The sequence below is a fragment of the Oncorhynchus mykiss genome, chromosome 4 (genome assembly GCF_057628025.1).
Source record: "Oncorhynchus mykiss isolate SJ-2025 chromosome 4, ASM5762802v1, whole genome shotgun sequence".
Taxonomy (NCBI): domain Eukaryota; kingdom Metazoa; phylum Chordata; class Actinopteri; order Salmoniformes; family Salmonidae; genus Oncorhynchus; species Oncorhynchus mykiss.
The window spans coordinates 84,998,201-85,023,753 of record NC_143025.1 but is presented as its reverse complement, the minus strand read 5'-3'; the positions used below and the strand labels follow the sequence as shown (position 1 = coordinate 85,023,753).

Genomic DNA, 25,553 nt, shown 5'->3' with positions numbered 1-25,553 from the left:
GCCTCTATAAAGGAGGTATATAGATTATATCTAGTGATTTGGGGTTGGGTTGTGTATACAGGTTAAATCCACTATGGAACCTGCTAAGCAATGAGAGGTAATACGCTGTATCATTTCACATAATTTGTTCTAGGACTCAGAGAGCAGGAAGGAATGGCTTGTGCTGAGCAAGTTGATTTGGCTATCACTAGACATGCTGTCAGCTTTACTGACGACGTACAACGTAAAAAGGAATTATGATATGGCCTTCTATTCCACCCAGACTATTTCGCTTTAATCAATGGCTGTAAATCCATTTTTTTCCCCTATAGGATTGCGTCAAGGTTCTACAATCTTTACAAACTAAGGCAAATTACATGTTTACTACAAAATTAAATATTTTATTTGCTGTACATGAATTGTGACTGACATTTTATTTCGATTTTCCTCCCGCATAACATGACAATGAAGTGTAGACGGAGCGTAAATAAAACAACTTTACAAATAAAACCTCAAGGCAGCAGGACTACTGTTCAACTGATGGCAGTGAAACATTCGGTCTGGTCGTACTCAGACGGACATAAGTAGAATTCTTCATAGGCTGCGAAAAAAACCCAGCATATGCTCCCATTATATACAGCATGTAACATCTACACAATTCATAATATGTTGAGAATCCTTAAGATATAAAAAAATAAAAAAAACTGTTGGCAGGTGGTACTTTATACACAGACAAACAAATGCTTTCCCACAATATCCAATAATGTGCAAAAGACTAGGATGGCATGGACGTGATTGTACAACAACCAGACATTTTGACACATCTCTACTGACCTTGGCCATGCTAAAATACAGTTAACATCCATCCTTCCGTCAATTGATAACACATCTGACAGCATTGGTTAGGTGAAAATGGTATCATGTCCCCTTGAGGAGGGCAGGAAGACAGAAAAAGCGAGAGCGGTGTATCCTTATCAGAATAGTAACAGAGACATGAAAGATGACTAGACATGGAATACTACAAGAGGTGGGGGTCTCACAGTGAAGGAAACATCACTAGGGCCAGGGTTTAGCCAGCCATCCAGTCACAACCAATTGTCCTTGACTTGATCCTCGTCCTGTTCTCACCGGCCAGAAGAGCAGAGTTAGTTCAAGACTGTAGGCAAAAAAAGGCACACTATGGGGCCTCCCGAGTGGCGCAGCGGTCTAAGGCACTGCATCGCGGGGAGGGGGTTGCTTTACTTGGCCCATCGCGCTCTAGCGACTCCTTGTGGCTGGCCAGGTGACTGCAGGCTGACCACGGTCGCCAGTTGAACAGTGTTTCCTCCGACACATTGGTGCGGCGGGCTTCCGGGTTAAGCTGGCGGGTGTTAAGGAGTGCGGCTTGGCGAGTCATGTTTCGGAATTCACCTTCGCCTCTCCCGAGCCAGTTAGGGAGTTGCAGCGATGAAACAAGATAGTAATTAGGGAGAAGGGGGGTAAAATACACTAAAGACCCACTACAACACCACTCCTCCTTACAACCAGAATTTCACTTCTCGTTTCCAGTTTAGAGAAGGAATGACACTTGTTGGCCTCGCAGATCATATTAACATACAAAGAGCATTAGTCAGTCACTGACCCTACACATCCTGACCTGTAGCTCTCCAGGACCAGGCTTGCTTAAGTCCACTGACATAAAGGAGAGGACATTATGGCAGTGGAGTTCATCTGTTATCCAGGGTGAAAGAGTACGGCAGGCTGTGAGGGACTTTAGGAGTGTTTGATGGTGTATTTGCCTTCCTGCAGCTGAGAGACGTAGAGTTTGGACAGTCAGGCTGTTTGAACCACACCTCGTCATGGTTTATGGCGGTTATTATGGCGCTGTGCGGAGAGACGGAAGAGGATTGGATAATAAAATATATGAATTTACAATACATACACCTATATGCCTCTTTACACCAATTCACTTACAACACCTGAATCTAGTGTATGAACGACAACAGTGTATCCACACAAGATCATGCTCCCACGCTCAAATGCGCCACATGCAAATATACATACAGAAACACACACACACCATTTGAAAACATACATTTCCTACACAGACACCAAGACACACACCTGGTAGTGTGTTGGTCCTTCTTGTTGATACACAAGGCCTGTCCTCTGCACTACCACTGGCTGTCATAGAACAGTCTGCCCTCCTCTGACCTCGCCACATGATCGTGTCTGTCCGCCTTGGTAGGGACTACACACACACACAGCACAAACACGTCATAACGAAGGTACAACAGTTGTTAACACTATGTATTAACATATACCCACACTATCTAAATACATACATTCAGAAAGTCTTAAATAAGGGGTGAAACTAAGCTGGTACGATCCGGGACGGAGTACCGGCAAAATAAATAGTGGGGCTACGCCATACCGGTTGAACAATAATACACAAAGACGCCAAGGAAACTGTAGGCTGCTACACTATTATATAGCATTACAGCATGTCACCTACACGAAACACTGGCAAATGGACTTAAAACCTGGAGAAGACTCTCCAAAATGATTTTGATGATAAGTTAATTTTTGCGAAGGCAGACATGAGTGGCCAAGACGTGCGCTGACAGTAGATCCATCAATTCAGGTTACCATTCATATTATATATCTATATATAAATAAAACGATCGTTATAAGGAGTGGACCAAAGCGCAGCGTGGTTTGGGTTCATCATCATTTATTTTAAATGTGAACCAGCAACAAAGCAATAAAGAGTAACAAACAAACGAACGTACAGCCTTGTAGGGCTCAAAAACAACAACAACACAAGAACAAGATCCCACAAACAACAGGTGGGAAAAGGCTGCCTAAGTAGAATCCCCAATCAGAGACAACGATAGACAGCTGCCTCTGATTGGGAACCATACCCGGCCAACAAAGAAATAGAAAACATAGAATACACATAGAAATAATAAACTAGAACACCCCCATCAGTCACACCCTGACCTACTTCACCATAGAAAATAAAGGCTTTTTATGGTCAGGACGTGATATATGTACACACATAGTTGAAGTCAGAAGTTTACATACACTTAGGATGGAGTCATTAAAATGTTTTAACCCCATCCACAAATTTCTTGTTAATTAACAAACTATAAGTTTTGGCAAGTCGGTTAGGACATCTACTTTGTGCATGACACAAGTCATTTTTCCAACAATTGACAAATTATTTCACTTATAATTCACTGTGTCACAATTCCAGTGGGTCAGAAGTTTACATACACTAAGTTGACTGTGCCTTTAAACAGCTTGGAAAATCCCAGAAAATTATGTCATTGCTTTAGAAGCTTCTGATGGGCTAATTGACATCATTTGAGTCACTGGAGGTGTACCTGTGGATGTATTTCAAGGCCTAGTTTCAAACTCAGTGCCTCTTTGCTTGACATCATGGGAAAAATTAAATAAATCAGCCAACCTCAGAAAAATAATTGTAGACCTCCACAAGTCTGGTTCATCCTTGGGAGCAATTTCCAAATGCTTGAAGGTACCACGTTCATCTGTACAAACAGTACGCAAGTATAAACACCATGGGACCACGCAACCATCATACCGCTCAGGAAGGAGACGCGTTCTGTCTCCTAGAGATGCCGAAGAACACGATCCCAACTGTGAAGCACGGGGGTGGCAGCATCATGTTGTGGGGGTGCTTTGCTGCAGGAAGGACTGGTGCACTTCATAAAATAGATGGCATCATGAGGTAGGAAAAATGTGTGGATATATTGAAGCCACATCAAGACATCAGTCAGGAAGTTAAAGCTTGGTCGCAAATGGACAATGACCCCAAGCATACCTCCAAAGTTGTGGCAAAATGGCTTAAGGACAACAAAGTCAAGGTATTGGAGTGGCCTGACCTCAATCCTAAAGAAATGGGCAGAACTGAAAAAGCATGTGCGAGCAAGGAGGCCTACAAACCTGACTCAGTTACACCAGCTCTGTCAGGAGGAATGGGACAAGATTCACCCAACTTGTTGTGGGAAGCTTGTGGAAGGCTACCCAAAACATTTGACACAAGTTAAACAATTTAAAGGCAATGCTACCAAATACTAATTGAGTGTTTGTAAACTTCTGACCCACTGGAAATGTGATGAAAGGAATAAAAGCTAAAAAAAATAAAATAAATCACTCTACTATTATTCTGACATTTCACATTCTTAAAAAAAAGTGGTGATCCTAACTGACCTAAGACAGGGGATTTTTGATAGGCTTAAATGTCAGGAATTGTGGAAAACAGAGTTTAAATATATTTGGCTAAAGTGTTTGTAAACTTCCGACTTTATTTTTTTTTTATATATATATATACACATATATACATATATATACATATATACATACATACATACATACATACATATATATATTTTAACAGATTACTTTTTCCATTCATCAAATGGCGGGTGCACAATATGGAAGCGGGAATTATTTTAGAGTGGACGAATATATGCAGGTAGCCAGGCTTACTTCTGAATGGGGATTCTACACGCCATTCTATTAACTGAATGGGGATTCTACACGCCATTCTATTAACTGAACGGGGATTCTACACGCCATTCTATTAACTGAACGGGGATTCTACACGCCATTCTATTAACTGAACGGGGATTCTACACGCCATTCTATTAACTGAACGGGGATTCTACACGCCATTCTATTAACTGAACGGGGATTCTACACGCCATTCTATTAACTGAACGGGGACGCTACACGTCATTCTATTAACTGAACGGGGATTCTACACGTCATTCTATTAACTGAACGGGGATTCTACACGCCATTCTATTAACTGAACGGGGATTCTACACGCCATTCTATTAACTGAACGGGGATTCTACACGCCATTCTATTAACTGAACGGGGACTCTACACGCCATTCTATTAACTGAACGGGGACGCTACACGTCATTCTATTAACTGAACGGGGACGCTACAAGTCATTCTATTAACTGAACGGGGACGCTACACGTCATTCTATTAACTGAACGGGGACGCTACACGTCATTCTATTAACTGAACGTGGATTCTGTCATTCTATTAACTGAACGTGGATTCTGTCATTCTATTAACTGAACGTGGATTCTGTCATTCTATTAACTGAACGTGGATTCTGTCATTCTATTAACTGAACGTGGATTCTGTCATTCTATTAACTGAACGTGGATTCTGTCATTCTATTAACTGAACGTGGATTCTGTCATTCTATTAACTGAACGTGGATTCTGTCATTCTATTAACTGAACGTGGATTCTGTCATTCTATTAACTGAACGTGGATTCTGTCATTCTATTAACTGAACGTGGATTCTGTCATTCTATTAACTGAACGTGGATTCTGTCATTCTATTAACTGAACGTGGATTCTGTCATTCTACTAACTGAACGTGGATTCTGTCATTCTACTAACTGAACGTGGATTCTGTCATTCTACTAACTGAACGTGGATTCTGTCATTCTATTAACTGAACGTGGATTCTGTCATTCTATTAACTGAACGTGGATTCTGTCATTCTATTAACTGAACGTGGATTCTGTCATTCTATTAACTGAACGTGGATTCTGTCATTCTATTAACTGAACGTGGATTCTGTCGTTCTATTAACTGAACGTGGATTCTGTCGTTCTACTAACTGAACGTGGATTCTGTCGTTCTACTAACTGAACGTGGATTCTGTCGTTCTACTAACTGAACGTGGATTCTGTCGTTCTACTAACTGAACGTGGATTCTGTCGTTCTACTAACTGAACGTGGATTCTGTCGTTCTACTAACTGAACGTGGATTCTGTCGTTCTACTAACTGAACGTGGATTCTGTCGTTCTACTAACTGAACGTGGATTCTGTCGTTCTACTAACTGAACGTGGATTCTGTCGTTCTACTAACTGAACGTGGATTCTGTCGTTCTACTAACTGAACGTGGATTCTGTCGTTCTACTAACTGAACGTGGATTCTGTCGTTCTACTAACTGAACGGGGATTCTGTCGTTCTACTAACTGAACGGGGATTCTGTCGTTCTACTAACTGAACGGGGATTCTGTCGTTCTACTAACTGAACGGGGATTCTGTCGTTCTACTAACTGAACGGGGATTCTGTCGTTCTACTAACTGAACGGGGATTCTGTCGTTCTATTAACTGAACGGGGATTCTGTCGTTCTATTAACTGAACGGGGATTCTGTCATTCTATTAACTGAATGGGGATTCTGTCATTCTATTAACTGAACGTGGATTCTGTCATTCTATTAACTGAACGTGGATTCTGTCATTCTATTAACTGAACGGGATTCTGTCATTCTATTAACTGAATGGGGATTCTGTCATTCTATTAACTGAATGGGGATTCTGTCATTCTATTAACTGAACGGGGATTCTGTCGTTCTACTAACTGAACGTGGATTCTGTCGTTCTACTAACTGAACGTGGATTCTGTCGTTCTACTAACTGAACGGGGATTCTGTCGTTCTACTAACTGAACGGGGATTCTGTCGTTCTACTAACTGAACGGGGATTCTGTCGTTCTACTAACTGAACGTGGATTCTGTCGTTCTACTAACTGAACGGGGATTCTGTCGTTCTATTAACTGAACGGGGATTCTGTCGTTCTATTAACTGAACGGGGATTCTGTCATTCTATTAACTGAATGGGGATTCTGTCATTCTATTAACTGAACGTGGATTCTGTCATTCTATTAACTGAACGGGGATTCTGTCATTCTATTAACTGAATGGGGATTCTGTCATCCTATTAACTGAATGGGGATTCTGTCATTCTATGTCTATCGCCCCCACCCCCCAAAAAAAAAAATCATAAATGTAAACATAGAAGGTAATGTACAGGTACATTTATCTACTTTCATCCCTGCTCTTAATATAATGTGGGACCAGATACTGTAACAAATGAAAGACATAAATCTGAGATTCTTACCATCAACCTTGACCCTGTGCGACCCCAATGTCACCTCCGCCTGTGGTGCATACAGAACAAGATTGAAAAGTTAAATTTCAACCATAACAAAATTACAACAAAGACGTAAATTTGGTTCTCAAATACCTTTCGTATTGCTGTCCAGTCTTCAAGTACATCGAGGTCTTGCAACATGTAAACAATATATGGACGTGGGAAAGGGTCAAGCAAAAAGCTCAAGTTCTTTATTGATATTAGCACTGGCCGTTTCTGTATCTAATACATCATCGATAGAGTAAGACTGACCGTATCTGTATCTAATACAGCATCGATAGAGTAAGACTATCTGTATCTAATACAGCCTCGATAGAGTAAGACTGACCGTATCTGTATCTCATACAGCCTCGATAGAGTAAGACTGGCCGTATCTGTATCTAATACAGCCTCGATAGAGTAAGACTGGCCGTATCTGTATCTAATACAGCATCGATAGAGTAAGACTGACCGTATCTGTATCTAATACAGCCTCGATAGAGTAAGACTGACCGTATCTGTATCTAATACAGCATCGATAGAGTAAGACTGACCGTATCTGTATCTAATACAGCATCGATAGAGTAAGACTATCTGTATCTAATACAGCCTCGATAGAGTAAGACTGACCGTATCTGTATCTAATACAGCATCGATAGAGTAAGACTGACCGTATCTGTATCTAATACAGCATCGATAGAGTAAGACTATCTGTATCTAATACAGCCTCGATAGAGTAAGACGGGTAGACAGAAAGGATATCTGAGACAACAACAGGCTTCTTTTTCTTGACAGGGCAGAAGGGATCCTTCGTCTTGTTCTTCCGTGAACATAAACCATCGTTCCACAGTTCTGGAATGCAGAGACAGAGCAAGAAGAGCGCAGAGACAGAGCAAGAAGAGCGCAGAGACAGAGCAAGAAGAGCGCAGAGACAGAGCAAGAAGAGCGCAGAGACAGAGCAAGAAGAGCGCAGAGACAGAGCAAGAAGAGCGCAGAGACAGAGCAAGAAGAGCGCAGAGACAGAGCAAGAAGAGCGCAGAGACAGAGCAAGAAGAGCGCAGAGACAGAGCAGGAAGAGCGCAGAGACAGAGCAGGAAGAGCGCAGAGACAGAGCAGGAAGAGCGCAAAGACAGAGCAGGAAGAGCGCAGAGACAGAGCAGGAAGAGCGCAGAGACAGAGCAAGAAGAGCGCAAAGCCACTCAAGACAGTTAGTGCCTTCAGAAAGTGTTCCCTCCCCTTGACTTTTTCTACATTATGTTACAACAGGAAGAAAAAAAAAACATTGAGAATTTTGCCCACACACACACACACACACACTACCCCATAATGTCAAAGTGAAATTATGTTTAGACATTTTTACAAATCAGTTAAAAATGAAAAGCTGAAATGTCTTAAGGCAATAAGTATTCAACCCCTTTGTTATTAGCAAGACAGGTGTAGTTCAGGAGTACAAATCTGCCTAACAAGTCACATAATAAGTTGCATGGACTCACTCTGTGTACAATAATAATATTTAACATTATTTTTTAATGACTACCTCATCTCTGTACCCCACACACAGATAATTGTAAGGTCCCTCAGTTGAGCAGTGAATTTCAAGCCCTGATTCAACCACAAATATCAGGGAGGTTTTCCAATGACTTTCAAAGAATGGCCCCTATTGGTAGATGGGTAAAAATAAAAAGTAGACATTGAATTTCCTTTTGAGCATGGTGAAGTTATTAATTACACTGTAGCTGTATTGATAAACCCAGTATCTACAAAGACACAGGCGTCCTTCCTAACTCAATTACTGGAGAGGAAGGAAAATGCTCAGGGATTTCACCATGAGCCCAATGGTGACTTTAAAACAGATTTTTATTTTATTTAACTAGGCAAGTCAGTCAAGAGCAAATTCTTATTTCCAATGAATGACAGGCTACCCCGGCCAACTGTGCACCGCCCTATGGGACTCGCGATCACAGCCAGTTGTGATACAGCCCGAAATCGAACCCAGGTCTGCAGTGACACCTCTAGTCACGCTACAATACTAACCTACTTGACAGAGTGAAAAGGACGCCTGTACACAATACAAATATTCTAAAACATGCATGCTGTTTGCAACAAGGCACTAAAGTAAAACTGCAAAAAATGTGGCAAAGCAAATAACTTTTTGTCCTGAATACATAGTGTTATGTTTGGGGCAAATCCAACACAACACATTACTGAGTCTCTCTATGTTTTCAAGCATACTGGTGGCTGCATCATATTATGGGTATGCTATTAATCACTAATGACAGGGTCTTTATCAGGATAAAACAAAGAAATTGAATGGAGCTAAGCACAGACAAAATCCTAGAGGAAAACCTGGTTCAGTCTGCTGTCCACCAGACACTGGGAGATGAATTCACCTTTCAGCAGGACAATAACCTAAAACACAAGGCCAAATCTACACTGGAGTTGCTTACCAAGAAGACCGTGAATGTTCCTGAGTTGCCACGTTAGTTTTGACTTAAATCTGCTTGAAAATCTATGGCAAGATCTGAAAATGGTTGTCTGACAATGATCAACAACCAATTTAACAGAGGTTGAAGAATTTCGAAAATAATAATTGGGCAAATGTTGCACAATCCAAGAGAGAAAAGCTCTGAGTGACTTACCCAGAAAGACTCACAGCTGTAATCACTGCCAAAGGTGCTTCTACAAAGTACTGAAAAAGGGGTGTGAATACTATTGTAAATTAGATATTTCTGTACTTAATTTAAGTAATTTGCAAAAAAAAAAAAAAAAATGGTATCCCATAATTCACTTTGTCATTATGGGATACCATTTGTAGATGGGTGAGAGAAAAAATATATCAATTGAATACATTTTGAATCCAGTCAAACAAGATGAGAAAAGAAACCCAGTGCTCTTGATAGCATCACTGCTCTTTAATAAGCTTTACATATCGACCACAAGGCCTTCGTCAGAGCTTTACGTATCGACCACAAGGCCTTCGTCAGAGCTTTACGTATCGACCACAAGGCCTTCGTCAGAGCTTTACGTATCGACCACAAGGCCTTCGTCAGAGCTTTACGTATCGACCACAAGGCCTTCGTCAGAGCTTTACGTATCGACCACAAGGCCTTCGTCAGAGCTTTACGTATCGACCACAAGGCCTTCGTCAGAGCTTTACGTATCGACCTCAAGGCCTTCGTCAGAGCTTTACGTATCGACCACAAGGCCTTCGTCAGAGCTTTACGTATCGACCTCAAGGCCTTCGTCAGAGCTTTACGTATCGACCACAAGGCCTTCGTCAGAGCTTTACGTATCGACCTCAAGGCCTTCGTCAGAGCTTTACGTATCGACCTCAAGGCCTTCGTCAGAGCTTTACGTATCGACCACAAGGCCTTCGTCAGAGCTTTACGTATCGACCACAAGGCCTTCGTCAGAGCTTTACGTATCGACCACAAGGCCTTCGTCAGAGCTTTACGTATCGACCACAAGGCCTTCGTCAGAGCTTTACGTATCGACCACAAGGCCTTCGTCAGAGCTTTACGTATCGACCACAAGGCCTTCGTCAGAGCTTTACGTATCGACCACAAGGCCTTCGTCAGAGCTTTACGTATCGACCACAAGGCCTTCGTCAGAGCTTTACGTATCGACCACAAGGCCTTCGTCAGAGCTTTACGTATCGACCACAAGGCCTTCGTCAGAGCTTGTGTGTGTGTCTCGAATTTGCACCCTTATGTAGACATAGCTCCACCCTCATCAGTTCAATGATAATCAAATGTGGTTGGAGTCGAGGGAAAATAAGCAAGTGTTACCAAATATAACAATGTGCATTTCATAAGTATTCACATCAAAACGTGGAATAAGTCAAGGGGTATGAATACTTTGTGAAGGCACTTTCAATCCGAGCTGGTATACCTGAGATTGTAGGGTATGCAGGATCTCTCTCTCTCCAGCCCTGCATTTAAACACCTAATTCAACACATCACCTACCCTCAATGCCCTTAATTTAGTTCAATCAGGTGTGTCAGTAATAGCATTTACTTAGATTAACAGGCTTTAAAGTAATTTCCAACTAATATCGACTGTACAGTAATAGCCCTTCCTCATCGTCCTCTATATGTAGTTAACAGGATCAGAGTATTGCATATAGCCCGGGGCTATAGCCTCCTGTACCTGAGGTGATGTCGATACTGTGTCGGTCCTCCTCCAGGCGTCTGATCTTCTCCTCTAAGTCACTGTGCACTGTGTCAAACAGCAACAGCTTCTCGCTCTGGGAGGAAACACAGAACATGGATGAGTACTGTAGTACTACCAAAACAATGGCGAGAGACCCTGGTCCAATACATACAAAAATGCACCTTTGCTGATTACATTACTGCAAAGCATTCTACGTTATTGTCCAGTAGTTTGCCATGCAACCTTCATTCCTTGAGGTAGCCATATTGGTGACCTGTATGTGACTAGACAAGGGAAAGCAAGGATTCAAACCAACTGCTTTCCACAACCCGAAACCTCAGACAGGGCCAGAGACAATGATTTCAATTCCATGTTTGATCACTGTCACATTATTCACTGGCCCAACAATTGGCCCTTGGGGATCAATAAAGTTGTATCGTATTGAATTGACCCGACCTCCCAGTGTTGGCAGGCAGCCTGGATCTCACAGTCGTACTTGTTCTTCACAGACTCCAGACACAGCTCTTGGTAGATCCCTAGAGAAGATACAGGACAAGGAAAACATCTCTTTAGTCGTGGCACCCTTCGAAAGGTTGGACGTCACTGAGAACAGAGCCATATATCTACAGTGTAACAGTACATTGGATATAAGATACTATAGTACTTTATTAATTTCACAGGGGGGACATATTATTGCACCAGCCAACACAGACATTACCAATAAATACACCATTAAAACACAACAAGGACACACAGGCATTCCAAGCATCACATCAATGAATATAAAAAGTGTTTGTGTTAAAAAGGATCAGCGGAAACATTATGCTTTAGACCTGGCTAAAATAAATATGTCTGCCATAGCACTGTGATGCTCCAGGTACTGTGGAGGGGGTGGCTAGTGTTGGCCATAGCACTGTGATGCTCCAGGTACTGTGGAGGGGGTGGCTAGTGTTGGCCATAGCACTGGGATGCTCCAGGCAGGTACTGTGGAGGGGGTGGCTAGTGTTGGCCATAGCACTGTGATGCTCCAGGTACTGTGGAGGGGGTGGCTAGTGTTGGCCATAGCACTGGGATGCTCCAGGCAGGTACTGTGGAGGGGGTGGCTAGTGTTGGCCATAGCACTGTGATGCTCCAGGTACTGTGAAGGGAGTGGCTAGTGTTGGCCATAGCACTGTGATGCTCCAGGTACTGTGGAGGGGGTGGCTAGTGTTGGCCATAGCACTGTGATGCTCCAGGTACTGTGGAGGGGTGGCTAGTGTTGGCCATAGCACTGTGATGCTCCAGGTACTGTGGAGGGGGTGGCTAGTGTTGGCCATAGCACTGTGATGCTCCAGGTACTGTGGAGGGGGTGGCTAGTGTTGGCCATAGCACTGGGATGCTCCAGGCAGGTACTGTGGAGGGGGTGGCTAGTGTTGGCCATAGCACTGTGATGCTCCAGGTACTGTGGAGGGGGTGGCTAGTGTTGGCCATAGCACTGGGATGCTCCAGGCAGGTACTGTGGAGGGGGTGGCTAGTGTTGGCCATAGCACTGTGATGCTCCAGGTACTGTGAAGGGAGTGGCTAGTGTTGGCCATAGCACTGTGATGCTCCAGGTACTGTGGAGGGGGTGGCTAGTGTTGGCCATAGCACTGTGATGCTCCAGGTACTGTGGAGGGGGTGGCTAGTGTTGGCCATAGCACTGTGATGCTCCAGGTACTGTGAAGGGGGTGTCTAGTGTTGGCCATAGCACTGTGATGCTCCAGGTACTGTGGAGGGGGTGGCTAGTGTTGGCCATAACACTGTGATGCTCCAGGTACTGTGGAGGTGGTGGCTAGAGTTGGCCATAGCACTGTGATGCTCCAGGTACTGTGGAGGGGTGGCTAGTGTTGGCCATAGCGCTGTGATGCTCCAGGTACTGTGGAGGGGGTGTCTAGTGTTGGCCATAGCACTGGGATGCTCCAGGCAGGTACTGTGGAGGGGGTGGCTAGTGTTGGCCATAGCACTGTGATGCTCCAGGTACTGTGGAGGGGGTGGCTAGTGTTGGCCATAGCACTGGGATGCTCCAGGCAGGTACTGTGGAGGGGGTGGCTAGTGTTGGCCATAGCACTGTGATGCTCCAGGTACTGTGAAGGGAGTGGCTAGTGTTGGCCATAGCACTGTGATGCTCCAGGTACTGTGGAGGGGTGGCTAGTGTTGGCCATAACACTGTGATGCTCCAGGTACTGTGGAGGTGGTGGCTAGAGTTGGCCATAGCACTGTGATGCTCCAGGTACTGTGGAGGGGTGGCTAGTGTTGGCCATAGCGCTGTGATGCTCCAGGTACTGTGGAGGGGGTGTCTAGTGTTGGCCATAGCACTGTGATGCTCCAGGTACTGTGGATGGGGTGTCTAGTCTTGGCCATAGCACTATGATGCTCCAGGCAGGTACTGTGAAGGGGGTATCTAGTGTTGGCCATAGCACTGTGATGCTCCAGGTACTGTGGAGGGGGTGGCTAGTCTTGGCCATAGCACTATGATGCTCCAGGCAGGTACTGTGAAGGGGGTGTCTAGTGTTGGCCATAGCACCGTGATGCTCCAGGTACTGTGGAGGGGGTGGCTAGTGTTGGCCATGTCACTGTGATGCTCCAGGTACTGTGGAGGGGGTGTCTAGTCTTGGCCATAGCACTGTAATGCTCCAGGTACTGTGGAGGGGGTGACTGGTGCTGGCTTCTATGCACCTCATTTTTCTAAGGATCCGCTTATCCAGGATGGGCTCTAGATTGTCCTGGTGGGTGCCGATGATAGATCCAGCCTTCTGAGACTATAGACAACGTATATAAACAAATGTCTGTTAGTTATATTTGGAGGTAGCCTACCCAGGAACCCAGTAGGTAGGTCATCTAAGGAACACACAACTAAAATGTTTGAAAACCACTGATCTTTCTGACGTTGACATCAGCCGCCTGTCACAACTAAAGTTAAAATGCAATGTGGGACGTTAGTATCCAATCTAGTGTAGGCAAAGTGACATGGAAACTCACCGCCCACTTTAGTTCTGATCTGCATATTCTCCTGTAGGTTGGCCAGTGGTTCCAGATACTCTTGGGCACAGGCTGCTATGACCTCCTGTAGCTTTATATCCACCTGACAGAGCCTCTCCTTGTACAGCCTAGTCATAACGGGATAGACAGGGGTGAGTCAATATAGCAGCATCATCAGTAGCTAGTTGACTTGGCTTAAACATGCACGTAAACATGGATCAGAAATCAATCAATCTGGTAAGACAATCAATTTGCGAAGTAGCCAATTTTATTTACTGTTCTTTCAAGTCGCCGAATTGCTTCTCCAGGGTAGTCATCTCGTCCATGCATTCCACTCGTCTCCTCTCGCAGTCCTCGTCGTTCATCTCTGTTGGCAAAATAAACATGTCAACTGTCAGACAACTCCAACACAGTAAACAAAGTAGAAGTAGCTAGCTAGCAACTATAGCAACATGGCCACGCAGCATCACTTTAGTCATATAGGAGACCATAACCAAACTCGCCATGCATACTGTACTAACACACACGTGAAACATTTTGAAACTGCATAACAGCAAGCTGCATTTGGCCTAGTTAAATCTAGTTAGCTACATTTACTGTATTCCTTACCCGAGCTGTCTCCATCTTCAGATACAGAAGAGCTGACGATGTCTTCTTCGTCCGTGCTACTAGCGTCTTGCTCTGGGAAATCAACCTCCATATTCTTCGTGGTTGCTTTCTTTCTTTTCGCGAGCTTGCACTTATTAAATTACTGACGATAGGTTGGCGACCTAAATTGTGTCAAAATAAGAGTGTTTTATCAATATAAACAAAGACGGCTAAACAACTAACTAGATCGTTAGTTAGCTAAATAGCTAAAACAGAGCGGAAACTGGACAACGATTTTTTAAATAACTAACCCAAAATAGACCACAGCCTGTCGTTTCTAATGGGAAGAAATTGGTCTTCTTCTGTGGATTTTATATGGCGGTTGGCAACCAACTTTAAGGTGCATTACCGCCACCAACCGGTCTGGATTGTGGACCAGAGACAGTGAAGGTTTTATTCTACCCAATAATCTCGTCTCCCAAACTAAACGAAATACATAATTAAAAACGACATCCCCTGAAGATGTCCCAGCAGTTCACTTAATCCTGGCTCTTCAGTCCCAAATCTAATAACAATCGCTCCCTTTCTCTCACATATTTCTGGCACTGAAATAGAACATCCACTGTCTCCATCACCTCCTGACAATGATCACACCTCCCAGCCGGATGTTTCCCCGCCACGTTCAATGTACTTGTGTGTAACAGTCTCAGCCTTGTGACTACACTTTACCTCCCTTCTCTAGCGGCCTGAGGACCAACCTGCCCCCACCTTTTCCTTGATCTTATACAGGTGTCAAAATAAATCAAATCAAATTTTAATTGGTCACATACACATGATTAGCAGATGTTATTGCGGGTGTAGCGAAATGCTTGTGCTTCTAGTTCCGACAGTGCAGTAATATCTAACAAGTCATATCTGAAAGAAATTACACAGCATATACCCAATACACATAAATCTTAGTAGGAATTAATTAAGACTATATACATAGGGATGAGCGGTGTCAGAGCGGAACGGACTAAGATACAGTAGAATAGTGTAGAATACAGTATATATGTGTGATGCAAGATATGTAAACATTATTAAGTGAATGAGATACCATAGAATAGTATAGAATACAGTATATACATATGAGATGAGAAATGCAAGATACGTAAACATTATTAAGTGACTAAGATACTGTAGAATAGTACAGAATACCGTATATACATATGAGATGAGTAATGCCAGATATGTAAACATTACTAAAGTGACTAATGTTCCATTCCTTAAAGTGGCAAGCGATTTCTAGTCTATGCCTACAGGCAGCAGCCTCTAATGTGCTAGTGATGGCTGTTTAACAGTCTGATGGCCTTGAGATAGAAGCTGTTTTTCAGTCTCTCTGTCCCAGCTTTGATGCACCTGTAGTGACCAAAGCTTTCTGGATTATAGTGGGGTAAACAGGCAGTGACTCTGGTGGTTGATGTCCTTGATGATCTTTTTGGCCTTCCTGTGACATCGGGTGCTCTAGGTGTCCTGGAGGGCAGGTAGTTTGCCCCCGGTAATGCGTTGGGCAGACCGCACCACCCTCTGGAGACCCTTTCGGTGCAGTTGCCGTACCAGGCGGTGATACACCCGACAGGATGCTTTCAATTGTGCATAAGATTGTGAGGGTTTTAGGTGACAAGCCACATTTCTTCAGCCTCTTGAAGTTGAAGAGGCTCTGTTGCTCCTTCTTCACCACATTGTTGTGTCGTCTGCAAACTTGATGATTGAGTTGGAGGCATGCTTGGCCACTCAGTCATGGGTGAACAGGGAGTATAGGAGGGGGCTAAGCACGCACCCTTGTGGGGCCCCAGTGTTGAGGATCAGCGGAGTGAAGATGATGTTTCCGACCTTCACCACCTGGGGGATTCCTGTCAGGAAGTCCAGGACCCAGTTGCACCGGGCGGGGTTCAGACCCAGGGCCTCAAGCTTAATGATGAGCTTGGAGGGTACTATGGTGTTGAATGCTGAGCTATAGTCAATAAACAGCATTTTTACATAGCATCCTCTTGTCCAGATGGGATAGAGCAGTGTGCAGAGCGATGGCGTTTGCATCGTCTGTGGATCTATTGGGGCGTTAAGCAAATTGAAGTGTGTCTAAGGTGGCAGGTAACAGATAATATGATCCTTGGCTGGTCTCTCAAAGCACTTTGTGATGACAGAGGTGAGTGCTATGGGGCGATAGTGTTCCTTTACTCTCCCTGTTCCACAACTCTTGCCACTTATTTTTAACCACTGTTCTTATTAATTCCTTGGCTTCTGTTTTACTGATGGACAATTCCGTCTCAACATTAGGATGTTTAAGAGCCTGCTTGGCAATAATATCCACTTCCTCATTCCCCTCTACTCCCACATGAGCTGGTACCCAGAGGAACATCACAAATATCCCCATCTGTTTCACCCTATACAAGCACTGCAAAACCTCATACAATAGATCCTGTCTGCTCTGAGACAGAAATGAATTTAAGTTCATCAGTGCTGCACAGGAGTCAGAGCAGATGACTACCCTGTCTGGCCTCACCTCCTCCACACACACTGCAGCCAATAGTATGGGCAACAACTCCATTGGGTAAACAGATGCCACCTTAAACTCAGGAACACTAAAATCTGCTCCTGCCCTCCCTGTTTTGGGGTCCTTAGATCCATCTGTGAATTTATTAAAGAGAGCATAGTATTGTGTTATTAAATGTTCACTTACAACTTAATCTACTCCTTCCTCAACATCCCTTACCCTCTCAAGCAACCATAGATCTATCAGTGGTTGAGGTAAAACCCAAGGTGGGACAGCAGGAAGAAGCACAGAGGGACTAAACTCCCTCCCAAACAACCCCATCTCTCTCGCCATGCAATTGCCTATCCACCCAAAGCTTGTATTCAGATTTTGTCCATGTTCCCAACACTCTAGGAGCACCTTTTTTTCAGATGTGTGACCTTATGTCTTTTAAGATTTACCCAATATGTCATGGCCGGATGTTCTCCTCTGACCCTCTCTCTCCCCCACCATCTCTTTCTGATCCAGGAACCCCAGATGTTCTCCTCTGACCCTCTCTCTTCCCCAAGCTGCCCCTCTTCTGTCAGATTATTAGAGCTGTGCACCTTCACAAATACCTGGGCTGACATCTCTGCCTTCTCCACATCTCTCACTGCAACAATCCCCCCACTTTTCAGCACAGGGAGATCCCAATCTCTTCTTACCCCACTCATCCTTTTAATCATCCCCCATACCTCTCCCACAGGAGTGGTCCTGCCTATGTTTCCACAGAACCAGTGCCAATACTCCTCCTAGCTGTCCTAATGATCCTCCTTACTACTGCTTGTGCTTGTTTATACTGAATCAGGTGCTGGTAATTATGGGACCTTATCAACATTCTGAAAGCGCTGTTTCTAGTCTTCACTGCTTCTCTACACCCTTCACTCCACCAGGGGACTGCGTTACTCTTTCTCCCCCATGTACCCATAGGAATCACCTGCCTTGAGGTCCCTACTATTGCTACTGTTTCTATATCTAAATTAAGATCTACCTGAGACAGCTCCTGTTCACTCAACTCCTACTGATTATTCCTCCCCCATGATAGGATCGTGATCACTACCCACTGTAGATTCTTCCAAAACCTCCCAACTACATCTACCTGCCATTGAATTTGAGATCAAAGTCAAATCCAGAGCAGATTCATTTCCAGTTACTGGGTCAATCCTGGTTCCCCAGCCGTCATTAAGACTCATAAACCATTTCTCATCCAGTAGTTACTCCAACACTTGTCCGTAAACAAATTAAGCATGACGTGCAATAACTAAATTCGCCTTTGCACTCCTAAACAACGCGATAAAAAAAAAAAAAAACGTTGAGCAAAGGGCAAAGTCTACAAAACCTAGTTCACTCTGTTCATAACACATTATAGTTTTGAGAACAGAAAACTGTATTGAGATCAAATGTTTTGAGATCAAATGGTTTCTCATCGATGAGAAAATTGTCCGAATGTCGGCCAAAATTAATCTCGCTCAATTTTATCCCAATGCCGGCCACTGGGCTTCCTCTCGCTACCACATTTGCTTGTGAGTGGAAACGCCAAGAGGGTGCTTCAAATGTATTCATCCGGTGAAATATCTGTGAACAGGACGTTGAAAACATGGCTTCCGAATCGACAAATCTAATATTCCTTTGCTAAAAATGTACATCTCTGTTGTTGTTTCCACTAGATAGCACAGCCACAAAGTTGGAAACAAACATTTGCTTTTTGGTCTTAATTTAAGGTTAACAATGTGGTTAAGGTTAGGTCTAAAATCACATTTTAAGAAGATACATTGTAAAAATAAAAATAAAATAAAAACTCCATAACGTTGAACAACAATCTCCGAAAAACTCCACCGAACAAGAAGATGCATTGTAAAAATGGGCGGGGTTTAATACTTTGTGGCTGTGGTAACTAGTGACTGCTGCGTGAGCTGCCTTTTTGCGGATTTTTCTGTATCGCAGTTAGCTAGCCATACCTCGATGCATCTGACCGGAGGTAGCTACACAGAAGTGAAGAGTCGCCCTCAATAATCGATAAACCGACGTGTTGGGGTACGTAAAATCTGATTCAGTAGTTACTTTTTCACCATATTGTCTGAGTTTTATCAACGGTAGGTAGCTAGCTAGCTACCTAACTCAAACATTGCGAATGGTTTCCCGGTAGTTAGCCAGCGTATCCGCTAACTACAACAGCCGCAGCTAACCTTGTCAGACTTGTTCTGTTGTGGAGGGCAAAACCCTCTAATATTACTTGCCTAGCTAGCGAGAATAATTAGGGTAGGTTGGCTATAGCTGACCCTAACGACAATATAACCAATGCCAACGTGAAGGTGTTTTGTCTTTCATATGTAGTTAGCCAGATGGCTAGTACCAGGCCTGGCTTTTCAACCACACACACACACGACACGGTTGGAATTTTAGATATGAATAGTTGTCAGCTGACATTATACAGCCAATAGTGCTTAGCGAGTAGTGCTTTTTGAGTTCGGTTCGATTATAAAACAATATTCACTGGTTTAAAAAAAATCATTAAACATTAAATGCACTACATTACGTGGGTTGAATGCTGTAGCAACACATAATAAAACAATTAAAGTTCAATGACTGTCCCTTACTGGTTCACTTAACTACAATTTATTAACATTAACGTTACTTTAATAAAATATTTCAGTTGTGCATATTACATTAGTTTTATTTGATGACTTTATTATTTAATTCCAAGCCATCTCATCTCTATAGAGCTGCTGTCTGACAATCATTAGTAGTTATAAGTCAATAAGGCATAGTTGGCATTCAGCAGTCAAAACTATCAGTCACTTAGATTATGTATTTTCAGGTAGTGATGCCTTGACAAGCAACTTCTATCTCTCTCCTCTGTGTCTGCCCCACACTAACCTAGCATAACAGGCGTAAAAGAAACAGACTGGACAAGTAGGCACGCAATGGATTATGGTCATTGTAGTTGATTACCACGTTTTCTGCAATAACTGAGTATTGGCCTGTTAAATCAGTAGTAGGGAGTTGTAGTTTATCTCAAGATATTGTGTATCAAATCTGTAGGCTTAATCAAGGATAAATCTAGGCCTTCGTGTGTATCAAATCTGTAGGCTTAATCAAGGATCAATCTAGGCCTTCATTGTGTATCAACTCTGTAGGCTTAATCAAGGATCAATAAAGCCAAAATGTTCAGGATTTGTCATTACGTGATCACAATAGGCGGGGATATTTTCGGTTCCGTTTAGCCTATAGGTTATGCGTAAGAAAGCAACTGCACTGAAATTAATAGCCAGATAGATTGCATTTCCCCCATCCTGAAAGTAAAAAGAATGTTCATCTGTTAAGATGTTTTGTCTATGGATAGACCCATACTGCTTCTATCTTTTTGGTATTTTGTTATAGGCATAGGCGACCACTAATCTTCTCAATTCCGGGGCATTTAAAACAACCATATTTTCCGTGGAATAATGACACTTGCTTTATAGGTCTATCGTGGCGTGAACTCATGTTGAGCAAGACAGTCAATTGGTTAGTGACTGCAGAAAGCATTGCAAAGTTAATCATTGTTATAGCCTAGATGGCTTTATATACACCTTCCTAATATTGAGTTGCACCCTCCCCTTTTTGTCCTCAGAACAGCCTCAAATTGTCAGGGCATGGACTCCATGAGGTGTCAAGTGTTCCACAGGGATGCTGGCCCACGTTGACTCCAATGCTTCCCACAGTTGTGTCAAGTTGGCTGGATGTCCTTTCGGTGGTGAACCATTCTTGATACACACGGGAAACTGTTGAGCGTGAAAAACCCAGCAGCGTTGCAGTTCTTGACACAAAGCGGTGTACCTACTACAATACCCCGTTCAAAGGCACTTCAATATTTTGTCTTGCCCGTTCACCCTCTGAATGGCACGCATACACAATCCATGTCTCAAAGATGAAAGAGAGATTTTTAAGCCATCGCCTCCCCTTCATCTTCACTGATCTAACAAGTGACATCAATAAGGGATCATAACTTTCACCTGGATTCACCTGGTCAGTCTGTCATGGGCAGAGGACCTTAATGTTTTGTATACTCGGTGTATAAGTGAGCAAGGGGTAGCCTATGTGTTTTTTTTGCCCTTCTCTATAACAATTGTTACATTCTCACATACCCCCCCCAATTCAAGCCATGGTTTTAACCGTAACACATCAAACCCCCCACAGAAATTGATAGCATTTAGCCAAAGGAGCATGGTGACAGTGATTACATCTGTGAACCTGAATAGAGCTCCAATACACCTCGTGTCCATGTTGATTTCAGAAAGAGTCCTATACAGTATCTACACAGTAATGGTTGCAGGCTGCAAACCGTCCAGCCTAATCTATATTTTTAAAGGGGTGATAGGCCTATTTTAGCTAAATTGACAAATTCAATTGATTAGATTACTCTTCGAATTTAAAAAAAATATTTAAAAAGCTTCGAATACATGTTGGTGAGATATTTCATAATAAACTGACGTGTGATGTATACATAAACACTGTCTGCGTGACGTGAATGCGTTGACAGTTCAATGCCGTAGGGGGAAAAAACGTGTCTCCGTTGACAATCCATGTTAATTCATGACGGTATCTTATGGTGCTAGGAAGACTAGGTATCAGTAACTTCATTAGGCTTTTATTTAGGCCTGAAATCACTCGCTATTCCAGTCATCCTGTTTGGACTGGAGAGTTGTTTACTGTTGTGTCCACTGCTCTCTTATGACCGTTCTGACTGTATACTTTGGTCCAATGTTTTATGTGGGTGATTTCCACAAGATGTCGTTCCCTCATCTCAACCGACCCCTGTTGCCACCGGGAATCCCGCCTCCACAGTTCTCTGGTTTTCCTTCAGGTGAGTCATCACAGACGGAGGTCCTAACCTATGGGCCTGTCTATGTAAATTATACAGCTAGTTAGTACATTGTGAACATGCCTCTGATTTGTAAAGGATATATAATACTCTGCATTAATATAATGGATGAGTTTCCCACTAGTGATTACCAGTTGGTGGGCCGTTCAAATGGATTTTCCCCAGTCGTATGTTGTAAACATATATACCGATGATATCTCTATCGTTCTCTATGTCCCAGTATGGTGTCTGAGTGCACGGCCAGCGCCATCGAAGCCATCTCCATTTTGAAGTAGTACATTTTCTGCTTCTACCACTTCTGAGTTGGCAAACAAACTGAAAGGTTGCCTACTGCCATCTATAGAGTGTGTTGTTTTGAACGGGTATCAAGCCTTTTATGGCGATTTACTGCCACCTACAGTTATGGAATGTTTGCTCAGGGGTTTTCAGTGCCTTCAGAAAGTTTTCACACCCCTTGTCTTTCTCCACATTTTGTTGTGTTACAGCCTGAATTTAAAATTGATTAAGTTGAGATTTTGTCGCTGGCCTGCACACAATGGTCATAATGTCAAAGTGGAATTATGTTTTGAAAAATGTGTACTAATTATTTCAATGAAAAGCTGAAATGTCTTAAGGCAATAAGTATTCAACCCCTTTGTTGTGACAAGCCTTAACAAGTTCAGGAGTGAGAGTGTGCTTAACAAGTCACATAATAAGTTGCATGGACTCACTCTGTGTGCAATAAGTGTGTTTAACATGATTTTTGAATGATACCTCATCTCTGTACCCCACACATACAATTGTCTAAGGTCCCTCAGTTGAGCCGTGAATTTCAAACACAGATTCAACCACAAACACCAGGGAGGTTTTCCAATGCCTCGCAAAGAAGGGCACCTAAAGAAAACAGATATTGAATATCCTTTTGAGCATGGTGAAGTTATTAATTACACTTTTAGATGGTGTATCAATACACCGAGTCACTACAAAAGATACAGGTGTCCTTCCTAACTCAGTTGCCGTAGCGGAAGGAAACCGCTCAAGGATTTCACCATGAGGCCAATGGTGACTTTAAACGGAGGTTAATGGCTGTGATAGGAGAAAACTGAGGATGGATCAACAACATTGTAGTTACTCCACAATACTAACCTAATTGACAGTGAAAAGAAGGAAGCCTGTACAGAGTAAAACATATTCTAAAACATGCATCCCGTTTGCCACAAGGCACTAAAGTAATACTGCAAAGCAGTTCACTTTTTGTCCAGAATACAAAGTATTGTGTTTGGGGCAAATCCAATACAACACATTACTGAGTACCACTTTCCATATTTTCAAGCATAGTGGTGGTTGCATCAAGTTATGGGTGTGCTTGTAATTGTTACGGAATGGGGAGTTTTTCAGGATAAAAACAGAATGTAGTTAAGTATAGGAAAAATCTTAGAGGAAACCTGATTCAGTCTGATTTCCACCAGACACTGGGAGATGAATTCACCTTTCAGCAGGACAAAAACCTAAAGGCTAAATCTACACTGGAGTTGCTTACCACAAAAACAGTGAATGTTCCCGAGTTGACCTAAATCTTAGTTTTGACCTAAATCTGCTTGAAAATATGTGGCAAGACCTGAAAATGGTTGTCTAGCAATGATCAACAACCAATTTGACAGAGCTTGAAGAATTTTGAAAAGAATGATGGGCAAATGTTGCACAATCCAGGTGTGGAAAGCTCTTAGAGGCTTACCCAGAAAGACTCACAACTGTAATCACAGCCAAGGGTGATTGTAACATGTATTGACTCAGGGGATTGTATTTTAGCATTGCATTTTTCACGAGTTGTTTACAAATGTTAGAATTTTTCTTCCACTTTGACATTACCGTTTTGTGTGTATATCATGGACAAAAAAAAACATGTCAAATCCATTTCAATTCAACTTTGTAACACAACAAAATGTGTAAAAGGTGAAGTGGTGTGAATACTTTCTGAAGGCACTGTAATTCATTGGCTTGATGACCCGGATAGAATCATGTGATCCTTCCTTCACCCATAGGAAGTCCCACCCAGTTGACTACCTTAAAATGATGAAGCCCTTTGACCATGCCCATGCCAAAACAGGTTTTATCCATCTATAGTTCTCTATCTAACTCTGTGGTGGTAAATTCCCACTTCCCACTTGGTTACAAATGCAGCAATACTGTGACACTTCCTGTATTTTGAAAGTTATATATCTTGGTTATATAACTTGATTGCTGACATGCAAAACATTTCAGGAGTGTATCAACAGCGGACTAATACCTACAGATCACTTTTTGATTTGAATTTTCCTTTAATCCAAATATATTTTGTATACATTAATCTGGTTTATCACTTTTCTAGGTACCCCAATGATACCAGTCCACATGGGCATCATGACCCAGAACCCCACAGTCCTGGTACCCACCTCCATGCCCGTTGTCAGTAAGCCCGCGGCCCCCAGGAAGGAAGCTCCCCTGGACGAGAACAACGGCCCCACCACCACAGTGTTTGTAGGAAACATCTCGGAGAAGGCCTCGGACATGCTGATTCGAAAGTTGCTGGCGGTGAGGAACTTGCATGTAGTCATATTGGAAAGAGACAGCAACCTTTTATTTAGGCTATGGACGGTGATCATGTCCCAATAACCAAACTAGCGCACTACGGGGCGGCAGGGTAGCCTAGTGGTTAGAGCGTTGGGCTAGTAACCGGAAGGTTGCAAGTTCAAACCCCCGAGCTGACAAGGTACAAATCTGTCGTTCTGCCCCTGAACAGGCAGTTAACCCACTAGGCCGTCATTGAAAATAAGAATTTGTTCTTAACTGACTTGCCTGGTTAAATAAAGGTAAAATAAAACATACGTTATACTATGTACTCATCGTCGCATACTATTTATGACAATGTTTAGTAAGAAATATTCAGTATGCCACGGCCTTGGCATACTACCACAGATAGAACAATGAGCCAGATATTTCACCAGATGTGTAAATGTGAAGCATCCGGTTGGCGTTTCCACTCACTACCAAATATGGAGATGTGAAAGCCCAGTGGGAAAAGATGGACCCAGATGGATTTTGTTCACCTTTCTGCACATTTTCTCATCGAAGAAACATTTGATTTCCATAAAGTTTTCTGTGTCCAAAAATAGAATCTATAACAAGTTTTTTTTTTTTAAAGTGCGTTTAGAAGCCTCAAATTGTCAGGGCATGGACGGTTAGCCTCTCATGGAACGAACAGGGGTCCTTAATAATGTTTTGCACACTCAGTTTTTTTTAACCCGGAAAGGATAGTCTAACTGTCTAGCTAGGTTAAATATGAAGTTGTCATTCAACAACAGCAAGATTTTCAGGTATCCAGCTAACTTCAAGTCCTGCTAAAGCGCATAGCTAATGTTAGCTAAAGTAAAGGCACTGCAGGCTGTAAATAAAAATCTGTTTTCAAAGATTAAGGACAGAACTGCAGGAAACTCTTTCTGT

The 25,553-nt window shown here is 42.9% G+C and overlaps 2 protein-coding genes across 10 annotated transcripts in view; one reads left to right on the top strand and one right to left on the bottom strand.

The window, feature by feature from the left end:
• Positions 1 to 359: 359 nt before the first annotated feature.
• Positions 360 to 17,667, bottom strand: LOC110522558 (breast cancer metastasis-suppressor 1-like protein). 6 transcript variants are annotated; one of them, XM_090233204.1, is made up of 12 exons: positions 14,991 to 15,062; positions 14,701 to 14,861; positions 14,368 to 14,458; positions 14,092 to 14,219; positions 11,551 to 11,630; positions 11,092 to 11,188; positions 9,582 to 9,631; positions 7,705 to 7,794; positions 7,057 to 7,121; positions 6,931 to 6,970; positions 2,083 to 2,209; positions 360 to 1,842 (listed from the first exon to the last, which is right to left on the bottom strand). In XM_090233204.1, exons 2-10 carry the CDS (start codon positions 14,789 to 14,791, stop codon positions 6,961 to 6,963), a joined length of 702 nt encoding a protein of 233 aa, XP_090089330.1. In that variant the 5' UTR covers positions 14,792 to 14,861; positions 14,991 to 15,062; the 3' UTR covers positions 360 to 1,842; positions 2,083 to 2,209; positions 6,931 to 6,960. The 6 variants fall into 6 exon arrangements, with proteins under 6 accessions (XP_090089330.1, XP_036832084.1, XP_090089331.1 ...); XM_036976189.2 differs by having other exon boundaries at positions 14,701 to 17,667; XM_090233205.1 differs by lacking the exon at positions 2,083 to 2,209.
• A 1,120-nt stretch (positions 17,668 to 18,787) lies between these two features.
• Positions 18,788 to 25,553, top strand: part of LOC110522557 (RNA-binding protein 25) — a 28,070-nt gene continuing 21,304 nt past the window's right edge. Inside the window, exons 1-3 of one of the 4 annotated variants that reach the window (XM_036976184.2) lie at positions 18,788 to 19,264; positions 22,001 to 22,076; positions 24,442 to 24,644. In XM_036976184.2, coding sequence (XP_036832079.1) covers positions 22,001 to 22,076; positions 24,442 to 24,644 — 279 coding nt within the window. In that variant the 5' untranslated portion in view covers positions 18,788 to 19,264. The remainder of the gene's footprint in view (positions 19,265 to 22,000; positions 22,077 to 24,441; positions 24,645 to 25,553) is intronic. The other 3 variants (XM_036976182.2, XM_036976185.2, XM_036976183.2) reach the window with 3 other exon arrangements.

What these genes read in the sequence shown, in the direction of transcription:
- LOC110522558 (XM_090233203.1), bottom strand. Translation starts at nt 14,791, where the DNA reads ATGGAGGTTGATTTCCCAGAGCAAGACGCTAGTAGCACGGACGAAGAA. An exon ending in TGAAGATGGAGACAGCTCGG is followed by an intron (nt 14,459 to 14,700) that starts GTAAGGAATACA and finishes TTTTGCCAACAG; the next exon opens with AGATGAACGACGAGGACTGC. An exon ending in GATCAGAACTAAAGTGGGCG is followed by an intron (nt 11,631 to 14,091) that starts GTGAGTTTCCAT and finishes TATCTTCTCTAG; the next exon opens with GGATCTACCAAGAGCTGTGT.